Source organism: Podarcis erhardii (genome assembly GCF_964252035.2).
Source record: "Podarcis erhardii genome assembly, chromosome: 5".
Classification (NCBI taxonomy): domain Eukaryota; kingdom Metazoa; phylum Chordata; class Lepidosauria; order Squamata; family Lacertidae; genus Podarcis; species Podarcis erhardii.
This window is the reverse complement of record NC_138509.1, coordinates 12,665,777-12,678,308: the sequence shown is the minus strand read 5'-3', so window position 1 is coordinate 12,678,308 and position 12,532 is coordinate 12,665,777. Positions and strand designations below refer to the sequence as shown.

The following is a 12,532-nucleotide window of genomic DNA, read 5'->3' as shown; positions in this document are numbered from 1 at the left end:
AAGGTCAGCGGTTCGAATCCCCACAACAGAATGAACTTACACTTTGACGTGCTTTCGAACTGCTAGGTCCAGCACCGAGGGCCTTCTGGCAGTTCCCTCACTGCGAGAAGCCAAGTTACAGGGAACCAGGCAGAGGGCCTTCTCGGTAGTGGCGCCCTCCCTGTGGAACGCCCTCCCACCAGATGTCAAAGAGAACAACAACTACCAGACTTTTAGAAGACATCTGAAGGCAGCCCTGTTTAGGGAAGCTTTTAATGTTTGATGTATCACAGTATTTTAATATTCTTTTGGAAGCCGCCCAGAGTGGCTGGGGAAGCCCAGCCAGATGGGCGGGGTATAAATAATAAATAATAATTATTATTATTATTATTATTATTGGTGGCAGGAGCAGGGACCGAGCAATGGGAGCTCACCCCGTAGTGGGGATTCGAACCGCCGACCTTCTGATCGGCAAGTCCTAGGTTCTGTGGTTTAACCCACAGAGCCACCTGTGTCCCTTAGGGCCCCCTTACAACTCTACAATTCTATCCTTCTCTCCTATCTGCCTCCATCAAGGATACTATCTAAAGGAATTTCTTTGCAAACAACAAAGCAGTAACAGGAAGACCTAGCAGCGCAGACACAACCCTCATCTACTCACCAGTGGGGGAAAACAAACAGCAACATAAAACTGGACTAAAGGAAAAACGAAAAGCCATCAATCAACCGGCTCGCTTTTTAGTTTCCCCTAGCTTTGGCTTTCACAATGGAATGATAGAATGAGTGGGAGTCCGCGGTTAAGAAAAGCACATTCATTCGCAATGAGCCATCTCTGAACTATTGCATACCAGTTTGCCATTCCTAACAAAAGAGATCCAAACATTTAGAACACAAAACATGGCACAGAAATGTTGAGTGTTTCTGGCTCCTGTGAATTCTGGCCATCTTGGCCTTCAGTACTTTTCACGAGGGTAGAAACTTAAAAAGAAAAGTAGTATTTAAATGTAGTGTGAAGGGGGTTCACGTTTCTGAGCTGTGTCTGCTGAAACCAGAGGGGTTCTAAAAGTAAAGGTAAAGGGACCCCTGACCATTAGGTCCAGTCATGACCAACTCTGGGGTTGCGGTGCTCATCTCACTTTTTTGGCCGAGGGAGCCAGTGTACAGCTTCCGGGTCATGTTACCAGCATGACTAAGCTGCTTCTGGTGAACCAGAGCAGCACACGGAAACACCGTTTACCTTCTCGCCGGAGCGGTACCTATTTATCTACTTGAACTTTAAGGTGCTTTCGAACTGCTAGGTTGGCAGGAGCAAGGACTGAGCAACGGGAGCTCACTCGTCGCAGGGATTTGAAGCGCCGACCTTCTGATCGGCAAGTCCTAGGCTCTGTGGTTTAACCCACAGCGCCACCCGCGTCCCAGAGGGGTTCTAGGAGCCATAAAACTTTGCCACACTCCAGTTTCCAACATGAGATACAGATTTATTGTTATCACTGACAAGATGCCCATTATTTCATTCAAAGCAATGTCATTGGGTGGCATAAACTGTCATCCTCAGATGCAGATCCATTACTACCCCAAAGCAGTGTTCCATAGAGATGACCCACTAGAATTAATTCACCTTCTTCTTTTACCGAAATAACACCCGATCACTTCTTTAATTGTCTGGCCAACGTTTTCTCTAGTTGTCTCCATGTGCACTTGAAAGGTTCCTGAACTGGTGAAGATGAGATGTGCTTTATGGGGAGTAGGGTGATTTGATTTAAATCATATTGATTTAAATCACTAGTCAGTAAGACTTGATTTAAATCTTTTTTTTACAGACTTATTCTTGCTGGTATAATCTTAATATTTACCACCAGAGAAAGGTTTCATTTTTGGAATAATAAATTTTCAGAGTAGTTTTCACAGTTTTATCAAAAAGTACTGATTTGGTTATACTATTAGAAATACACAGACCGATAAGTATGAAATTATTGTGAGGTTTAATAAGTTAACTGTTTATATTTGGATAACTTTTCTGCTGTACTTTAATGGAAGGAGAAAAATAATCATTTCCTTAATAACAATTTGAACAATTTATTTAACTAAAGCAATAACATTATAGCATATGTATCCATGTTTGTTATCTGATGTCGTTAAACATTTTATATATATATAAAGAAAACCTTAGACTGAGTTTTAGCACACATGAAAAACTTAAAACAAATCCTTATTTCCTGTTGAATAGCATTTGGACTATAATGTAACTTAAATAGAAAACTATCTTTAGAAAGATTTTTCCTCCAAAAGCATCTTGTTTTAAAAATCTGGTTTAAATTAAAAAAATCTGATTTATTTTTTTTTTATTTTTTTCAAACCATTGATTTTTATCCACCCTGCAAAGCACCATGATTGGATGGCATAGACTGGGAAGCTTTTAATGTTTGATGTATAACAGTATCTTAATTTTTTTTGGAAGCTGCCCAGAGTGGCTGGGGAAACCCAGCCAGATGGGCGGGGTATAAATAATAAATTATTATTATTATTATTATTATTATTATTATTATGAGATGTGCTTGATGGGGAGTTGCCTTCAGGCCCCAAGCCCGATGGCAGAACAACTCTGTGTTACAAAAATGTCCTGTATGTGGGAATCCCTCACAGACGACCGCAGTGGCTGCAGACAGACAGTCAGGTTGTGTGTCCACAGCAGTGACCAGAGGAGAAATGGCTGCTGGAAGGAGCACAGAGAGAAGAAACTCCGTGGTGCATTTGCAGCGGCAAAAGCAAACGCCTTCGTCTGCCCCAGCTGCAACAAAACATGTCTCTCCCATATTGGTCTCTACGGCTATAGCTGGCGCTGTAACTCTCCAGTGGTCTGCCTTCAGCCCCAAAGGTTGAATCATCTCTATTGTCTCCCAAGATAAACAGATGCTAATAGAAAACTGCTTAACTTAGATGACCAAAATCATACTTCTAATTCAGTTTCATTGTCACCGATTTCCCCAAAACAAGCATAATCTGTATTCTAACTGTTAAGTTGTGGGTTGATATAGCAGACGACACAGCGATTAATAGAACTGACTGCAAACAGCTCAGCCGGCCTGCTTTTATAGGCAGCCGGCTGTCAACATTGTAGCAACAACAACCCAGAGTTTCCCGCCTAAAATAACTGACGTGGACCTGAGTGAAAACTATCTACAGACCTGAGTGAAAACTATCTACAGTATCCCCCTGCTGGCCCAGGGTGAAACTTCACTACATAACACTAGCCATAATAAATATAGTGGTACCTCAGGTTACATACGCTTCAGGTTACAGACTCCGCTAACCCAGAAACAGTGCTTCAGGTTAAGAACTTTGCTTCAGGATGAGAACAGAAATTGTGCTCCGGCGGCACGGCACCAGCAAGAGGCCCCATTAGCTAAAGTGGTGCTTCAGCTTAAGAACAGTTTCAGGTTAAGAACGGACCTTGGGAACAAATTAAGTACTTAACCTGAGGTACCACTGTACAGTCGTGCCTTAGATCTCAAACGCCTTGGCTCCTGAACAAATCTGCTCCCGAACGATCAAAACCCGGAAGTGAGTGTTCCAGTTTTTGAACGATTTTTGGAAGCCAAACGTCCGGCGTGGCTTCTGATTGGCTGCAGGACGCTCCTGCAGCCAATCGGAAGTCACACCTTGGTTTTCGAACTGTTCCAAGAGCTGAACGGACTCCCGGAACACATTCTGTTTGAGAACCAAGGTACGACTGTAGCTTAAAATTCAGATGAACGATACCTTCAAAAATCCCTTATAATATTCTTTTCATTTGTTACAAGGTCTGTTACCACCAGCATACAGAATAATGAGAGTGAAAACTGGTCTTATCCACCAAGTATTGTATACTGGGCTATAATAAGCACAAGATAAGGTGGCAAGACTATTTTGTTTTTACATCTAAATTAAACAATAATGGCAGTCAGTGCCAGAAGCTGGAATAGTATTTGACTAAATCATCTCCCCATTATTTCACAAGCCGCACCCACTGTTTCCTTTGGCAGGCTGGAAACCATTCCAGTAACTCTCCATGTGAAAATGGCTTTCCTGTTTCTAACCTCCAGCTCTTTTAAAATGCTGTAGTAGAGCTGTCTGCAAGCATGGCTTTTTTCTGCTGAACAATAAATAAATGAAATACCATATTTTTCGCTCTATTGGACGCACCGGACCATAGGACGCACTGGACCATAGGAGGGGGAGAACAGGGAAAAAAATTTTTTTTATTGTTTTCCCCCTCTAAAACAAGGTGCGTTCTGTGCGTTCAAGGTGCGGGAGTTCCCGCTGGGCTCTGAAAGCTTTGGGTTCCTTTCGACCTGCTCTTTGGGGCTGGCGGGGGGGGGGAGCGCTGCTTTCCCCCACCACCAGCCTCCAAACCAGGTCGGGTTTGGAGGCTGCTATCCGCAAGCGTTTCCGTGTGCTGCGCTGGTGCTGGCTCGCCAGAGCAGCTTCATCACACTGGCCACGTGACCCGGAGGTGTCTTCGGACAGCGCTGGCCCCCGGCCTCTTAAGTGAGATGGGCGCACAACCCTAGAGTCGGACACGACTGGCCCGTATGGGCAGGGGTACCTTTACCTTTACCTTTTATCCGCAAGCCTTGGGAGCCTGGCGGGAACTCCTGCCGGGCTCCCAAGGCTTGCGGATATCTGCCCGAAGCCCGGGGCGCGCTGCGCAGCGCTCCCCAGGCTTCGGGATGAAGGCTACTATCCGCAAGCCTTGGGAGCCCGGCAGAAAATCCCGCCCGGCTCCCAAGGCTTGCGGATAGCTTCCTGAAGCCTGGAGAGCGAGAGGGGTCGGTGCGCAGGGGAAAAAGTGCATCCTATAGAGCGAAAAATATGGTAAAATTGTCCTGCCATCCCAGCACACAGGAGAACACCCTGGGCACAGAGCTCTTGGGTTATTTGCTATAGAAGCAGGTAACTTGCTCTATAGAGGTAGTTACCATCTTCAGGGTTTGCCAGAGGACAAAAATAGCCATTATCTGTTTGCATACTGTATCCATTTAAATCAGGCACCCCCAGTAGTCTCAAAACATCTGGAGGGCCGAGTTTGCCTATGCCTGATTTAAATGCATGGAAATAAACAACTCCCTATGATCTGGCATTAGCTGGGCTGAAATAATAATAATTTATTATTTATACCCCGACCATCTGGCCGGGCTTCAGTAACGCATCAAACATTAAAAGCTTCCCTAAACAGGGCTGCCTTCAGATGTCTTCCAAAAGTCTGATAGTTCTCTTTGACATCTGGTGGGAGGGCGTTCCACAGGGCGGGCGCCACTACCGAGAAAGCCCTTTGCCTGGTTCCCTGTAACTTGGCTTCTCGCAGTGAGGGAACCTCCAGAAGGCCCTCGGCGCTGGAGCTCAGTGTCCAGGTAGAACAATGGGGGTGGAGACACTCCTTCAGATATACTGGACAGAGAGCTGGACCATAAAGAAGGCTGATCGCTGAAGAATTGATGCTTTTGAATTGTGGTGCTGGAAGAGACTCTTGAGAGTCCCATGGACTGCAAGATCAAACCTATCCATTCTGAAGGAAATCAACCCTGAGTGCTCACTGGAAGGACAGATCGTGAAGCTGAGGCTCCAATACTTTGGCCACCTCATGAGAAGAGAAGACTCCCTGGAAAAGACCCTGATGTTGGGAAAGAAGGAGGGCACAAGGAGAAGGGGACGGCAGAGGACGAGATGGTTGGACAGTGTTCTCGAAGCTACGAACATGAGTTTGACCAAACTGCGGGAGGCAGTGGAAGACAGGAGTGCCTGGCATGCTCTGGTCCATGGGGTCATGAAGAGTTGGACACGACTAAACAACTAACACTTTGAATTGTGCTCAGAAATAATAAAAGTTACACATTCAAGTGATAACAAAATCAGGGTGCCTCAAAAAACCATCCATGAGTGAGGCAGTCCTTCTGAGGAAGGTGGGGCAGGCAGCGGCAGAATGTATGCCCGTGCACCTGAGGGGGGCGTGGCGCAGAGGGTGCCCTCCCAGGCGCAGGATAACCACTCAGGTGCCTGGAGCGGCGCACACACCCTGCAGCCTGGGACGGAGAGAGCCACTCACGGGAGTGGAGCGAGCCGCCCATGGCGGACATTCGCCTGTGACTCCCCAGCCTCCCCCAGCTGTCAAAACGAAGGGGGAAGGAGGGAATGTCGCTGGCAAAGAGGCGCAGCTCCCCCCTTCCCCCGACAGCTCGAGGTAGGCTTGGGACTCACGGGTGGGCGGCGAGCCCAATGTCACCCCCTCAGTGAGGGCACCTGGGGAGGTTCACCTTCACTGCCCCCCTTCCTACGCCCCTGGGGGCAGGGGGGGGTTGAACCAGATGGGCTTATGGGTCACTTCCCAACCTACAGTTCTACGAATCCATGAGTTTCACCAATCATGCCTCTTCCTACACAGCTGCTTGCAACGATTCTTCAACATCAACTTTGTTGGAATGGTCATGTTGTTCGGATGTCTAATTATCGTCTTCCAAAGCAACTACAGTGGTACCTCAGGTTACATAAGCTTCAGGTTACAGACCCTGCTATCCCAGAAATATTACCTTGGGTTAAGAACGTTGCTTCAGGATGAGAACAGAAATCGTGCTCCGGCAGCGCAGCAGCAGCAGGAGGCCCATTAGCTAAAGTGGTGCTTCAGGTTAAGAACAGTTTCAGGGTAGGAACAGACCTCGGGAATGAATTAAGTTCTTAACCCGAGGTACCACTGTACTCTATTTTGAACTTAAAAATGGAAAACGTGATGCTGGTGATCAACAAAAGAGGTTTAAAGACTGTCTTGAGGCAAGTCTAAAAAAATATAGTATAAACACTGACAACTGGGAAACACTGGCCTGTGAGAGCTCCAGTTGGAGAACAGCCTTTACCAAAGGTATCATGGGCTTTGAAGACACTTGAACAAAGGACCAAAGGGAGAAACGTGCTAAGAGGAAGGCACACTTGGCAAACCCTCAATATGATCATCTCCCACCCAGAAACCTATTACCCCCACTGTAGAAGAACGTGTGGATCCAGAATTGGCCTCCACAATCACTTATGGACTCACTGTTAAGACCGTGTTTATGGAAGACAATCTTACTCGGCCACGAGTGATCGCCAAAGAAGGCGACTGAAGAAACTTTGGGCAGTGTTAATTTTAGAGGAAGTAGCTCAGCATCTCTGTCGCTCTTGCGTCTCTTATTTTATATTTATTCTTGTTCTGTTAACCCAATTCAGAGACATGGGTTTGAGGAAGAGGGGGGTTCTCTCACCCATAATTCCCTGCCAGGCTCACAGGGCTTTAAGCTATCAAGAAGTAATACTCTGTGCATCACTTGAGCCCAAGAAGATGCCCTATGGAACCTCATCTGTGTCCAGTGGAATTGTGAACCACCTGCGACTCCTTTCCCTTTCTTCCATATAAGGGTTTTATTATATTTTTGATTTAGGAAAAGGAAAGGGGAACAGGAAGCAAAGGAGGAAGGCAGTGAAGGAGCGTCTCCACCCCCATCGTTCAGCCCGGACAATGAGGTCCAGCTCCAAGGGCCTTTTGGCGGTTCCCTCCCTGCGAGAAGTGAGGTTACAGGGAACCAGGCAGAGGGCCTTCTTGGTGGTGGCGCCCACCCTGTGGAATGCCCTCCCATCAGATGTTAAGGAAATAAACAACTATCTGACTTTGAGAAGACATCTGAAGGCAGCTCTGTTTAGGGAAGTTTTTAATGTTTGATGTTTTGTCGTGTTTTTAATATTCTGTTGGGAGCTGCCCAGAGTGGCTGGGGAAACCCAGCCAGATGGGTGGGGTATAAATAATAAATTGTTATTATTATTAGAGCCTCAATTGATGCAGCAAGGGGGCTGCCCTATATGAGCAGGAGAAAGGTGTGCATTTTGAGCCCAGCAAAGAAACAACTGTCAGCTTACTTTAAGCTCCTGACCACTCCTGTGAAACCCTCTCCTTATCTGCCCCACACCTTATGCCAGGTATGATGTCAGGTAATGGCTTCCCAAAAAATGGCTTCATGGGCCAAGTTTGGCCCATGAGCTGGAGGTTCCCCATCCCTTCCTGTGCCACAATGTCATTTTATTCTTTTTTTCACCTAGGAAGAATAGCAGCTCCCTATTCCCATTCTTCGGATGGGGACGGAGCCCAAGGCACAACTGAATTGGACTATGCACCTGGGAGAAATTCAAGATGTATCTACAAAAACATTGTAATTTGGTTGAATGTTAAGAAGGATGCTAGATTATTAAAAACTGGCCACCACTAAACTAGATTTAAATTTGATGATAAATGAGACTAAAGAAAATATAAATTTTTTTGGAAGAAGTGCTAGATTATATTTGAATGAGTGGACATGAGATTGTAAACAAGTTGATAATTTGTTTGGAAAAAATTTTTAACGATGTAAATGGGAGCGGGAGACGTGAGGGAGTCCAAAGAAGTGATGAAATTGTTGTGATAGAAGTAAGATCGTTTATTATTTGTGCATTTATATTTAAAAACTTTAATAAATATTTATTAAAAAAAAAATGAATTGGACTATGCACCAAGATTTACCAGGCGAAAACTGTACTCATTCAGCTACCCATTTGGAAGGTTTTGTGTGGCAACCCACCAAAATAGTGCACCTATTTTATGAAAACATATGCAGAACATAAGAAGCCTTGTTTGTGCGGGTTTTCTTTTTTATTAAACAAAAAAAACATCCTGTAGATTTCTGTGGAGCAGACACAAAAACAGCATAAGGCTTCTATCTTAGCAGAGAGAAATTGGTAGACTCTGTCACACACACAAAAAACAACTCCCTAAGCAAAGGTTCACCCTTTTTTCATTGTTCCCTTTGCTAAGAAAAATGGTTTCGAAACCAAACTGCTAGAGGGAGCCTGCAAATTACTCCACGGCAGATCCCATTTTGGAAAGTATGTGGTTAGGCGCTTAAGGAAAAAATATGGATTTGTTTTCTGTAATCAAAACCCCTGTTTTGCTGAAAGGACTTTGACAGAAAGCTGGGCTGCTCCTGAGAATGAGATCTGAATCAGGAGCCCATAGCCTTATTTGAACATCGGACTCAGAGCTCCATAACCTACTAGCAGCCTGGAATTTCAGCAGCAGAAACTAACCTTTTCGCCTCTGGCTATTTGAGGCTGGGAAAGAGAAAGAAGGGAAAGGTGAGCTCCTATTCACCCTTCCTGAGTCTTAAATAACCCTGCTTTTAAACTGGTGGAAGATCTCACAGCACTGCTGCTCACTCGGAATCATGGTGATATATTCCTAAAAGGTTAAAAAGGTAAAGGGACCCCTGACCATTAGGTCCAGTCATGACCGACTCTGGGGTTGCGGCATTCATCTCATGCTATAGGCTGAAGGAGCCAGTGTTTGTCCGCAGACAGCTTCCAGGCAGTGGCGTAGCGTGGGTTGTCAGCACCCGGGGCAAGGCAAGTAATTTGCGCCCCCTAACCCCTGGATTTTAGCACTCGAGTGCGAGCGCGCCCCCCCAGATGTTGCGGCCGGCCCCCCCCCTGCACCCCCACGCTACGCCACTGGGGCTGGGGGCGAGCGAAGGAGCCAAGGACCCCCCCCTTAAGGCTCAGCAGGAATTTATTAAATTTATTATTTGCGGCGCCCCCGTGGGCCGAGGCAGCCGAAGCCCCCTCCCCTCGGGCGCCTCCCCGCCCCCTCCTCTCCTTGGGCTGTAGGTGGAGCCCGCGCTCCGAGGCGCTCCAGATTGGGGCTTGGCGAGCGCCTCTCCTCCCCCCCCCCCCGGCCTGGACCGGGGGCTTCCAGCCGCGCTCCGTCCTCGCCCGACCCCCCCCCAGCTGAGAGTTGCGCTGAGAGCCGGAGCTAGCGGCGCCCCCTTCAGCCGGGAGACCCTCACCCGCCCGCCGGCTTCCTCTCGGAGGGTGTTGGGGAGCGCAGGGCGCGGCGAGGCCCCTCGGAGCTCTCCTCCCCCCCAGTCGGCAGAAGCAGCCGCCGCCTGTGGCTGGGCCGAGGGGATGGCGGCGGCGGCGGGGTGCGGAGGTGTTGGTGCCGGCGGCGGCGCTGCTGCAGTGGCTGCTCCTCTTGCGAGCAGTGAGTGGAGCGCAGCCGCAGCGGTGGCGGCGGGGGGCGCGCGCGCACTAGGGCGCAAGGGTGGCGGGGGCGGCGGGGGCGGGGAGGCCGGCGGAGGAAGGAACTTGTCCCTTCCCTCTGGACTCGCGCCCCCCCAGAAGTTGCGCCCGGTGCGGCCGGCACCCCTGGCACCCCCCACGCTACGCCACTGCTTCCAGGTCATGTGGCCAGCATGACTAAGCCGCTTCTGGCGAACCAGAGCAGCGCACGGAAACGCCGTTTACCTTCCCGCCAGAGTGGTACCTATTTATCTACTTGCACTTTGACGTGCTTTCAAACTGTTAGGTTGGCAGGAGCTGGGACCGAGCAATGGGAGCTCACCCTGTTACGGGGATTCAAACCGCCAACCTTCTGATCAGCAAGTCCTAGGCTCTGTGGTTTAACCCACAGCACCAAAAGCACTGCTCAATTGAAGGCATTATGAGACAACTACATTCAATGTGGGCTGGGGAGAAACCAGAGAAACTTAGGCGATTCACTGCAGCATAAGTTTTCGCAAGTCACTCCATGGACACTTCTGGCACCATACATCATTGTAAGTTTCTTTAAGGTGCCGCAAGACGTGTCATTTAATTGTAATTTTTCCAAAAAAATCATTTTTAGATGGTGATATCCAGTGTTACATCATACTCGGAGCAGAATAATGGAATCAGTGGAATTAAGTAACTTAAATCTACCAATTCCAGTGGGTCTTCCTGGAGTATGACTGTCATGCAAAAAATTAAATGCTAGAATTGATTAGCTTAGGCCACCCTAAATCTGTGAGTACCAAGGGACTGGAGTTTTTGAAAAAGCTAATTGCTTTTATTATCAGTCAATAAAGGTGGCAGAGGGGGTGCTAAGAACAGTCAGAAATATACATTTTTCCTACCAGAAGGATGGATGAAGTATTTACAGCGAGTGCATTTGGTACGATTCCTGCTCATTACCCTAACAAAAATGTGCAGGCAGGAATATCTAGACACTGACGAATACTTTGTCAACAGTGCTAGCTGATACCTGGAGGGGGACAGCTTCTTTCAACCCTAGGGACAGAGATTAACCCCCACCTGGGCACAGCCAAGCAGCTGTTACTGCAGCACCAGCCACTCCCCAAGTCTCAAGTAGGTGCGGCACCTCTCAGAGCGTTCCTCCTGCCTCCAACTTTGGCAATCTATCAGGCAAGTACAGACTCACTCCGCGGAAGCTGAAGGAAGCAGCCACCGCAACAACAAAAAGTTCAGTCCCCATTTAAGGGCAGAAAACTGTCAGTTTATTTCAAATACCATTGTGATCTGTAACATGCAGGCTGCAAAAATTTGGGAAAATACAGGATGTTGGGTTTTTTTAACCACCCATGTGGACGCAAAGCCCGTCACCTCCTAGCTTTTACTTTTGGCATTTGCTTTCACCCTTCCAAGTGCTAACACGCCTCGGATCATCAGCCCGATATCTGCAATGGATTTGAAAGGGGATTAGACAAAATCCCAGGAAATTCCAAGGAGCTGGGAGCATTCCTCGCGATTTTATCAACGGATAGCTAATCGACACCTCCAGACTCACCGGCACCACCGCGCGCCTCTGAGCACCAGCTGCCAAGGAGAAAGGGCCGGGGAAGGGCTGCTGCCGGCCGGCTTCCCAGCGCCCCTTGGCCGGCGGATCCCGGCCCCGATCCCGGATTTCTCTCCTTGGGTCCCCCAACCCGAGAGACCCCTGCTGAAGATTCAGAAGGGCTCATATTCAAGCCCGTCTGAGAATTGGAACGTCCTTCCCTAAAAAGCGAGGGATCCGGCTCGGGGCGCGGGAGTTGCAGTTGGCGACGCAGGGCGTTCTGCACATGTTCAGAGGCGCTCTCTTCCTCCCGCTCCAATCCCAATCCAGGTTTCTCCCAGAAGGTTCGGGGCTCCCTGCTTACCCTGGAGATGGTGAGCGGCTGCTCGAAGTCTTTGCCCCCCACCAGGCGGAAACCCCAGGGCGCCGGCCCCTGGAGGACGATACGGTGGGTCTTGCTCATGGTGCTTCGCCGCAGGCTGCGCGATCCAGCCGGCGCAGCGGGGCTAGGCTGCTCCGCCCCACCCCGGGGCGGGGACTCGGGCGAGCCCTGAGCAGGCGCCGAGCGGGGAAGGAGCTACTCCCTGCCCGGCCTGGACGGACTGACTGACTGACTCCGCCCCGGGACGCGCTGCGGGGAGGAGCGCGGCCAAGGGCTCTTTTTTGCGCGTGCCCGGCGTCACCTTACCTGATGCCGCCTCGCCAAAGGAACAAAGGAGTCCGATCCGAAGCCGCGCCCTTTCCAGCCGGCAAGCAACTTTCCCCCGCACCCGGATCGTTTGGATGCGCGCGGTCGGTTCCAGGAACGCACGTGGAAGCAATTGTGCGCAATTACGCACAAGCAATGTTGGAGACAACCTGTGGCCACGCAGCCAAGGGGGGCGCCCTGAACTGGAAATTTTGGCACAAGCAGTTATG

General features: G+C 48.9%; 1 protein-coding gene across 2 annotated transcripts in view; it reads right to left on the bottom strand.

Moving 5' to 3' along the window:
• Positions 1 to 12,135, bottom strand: part of PDLIM1 (PDZ and LIM domain 1) — a 37,674-nt gene extending 25,539 nt beyond the window's left edge. For both annotated transcript variants that reach the window (XM_081864382.1, XM_081864381.1), the window contains exon 1: positions 11,979 to 12,135. In XM_081864382.1, the coding sequence (XP_081720508.1) occupies positions 11,979 to 12,077 (99 nt within the window). In that variant the 5' untranslated portion in view covers positions 12,078 to 12,135. The remainder of the gene's footprint in view (positions 1 to 11,978) is intronic.
• Between the last annotated feature and the right edge of the window lie 397 nt (positions 12,136 to 12,532).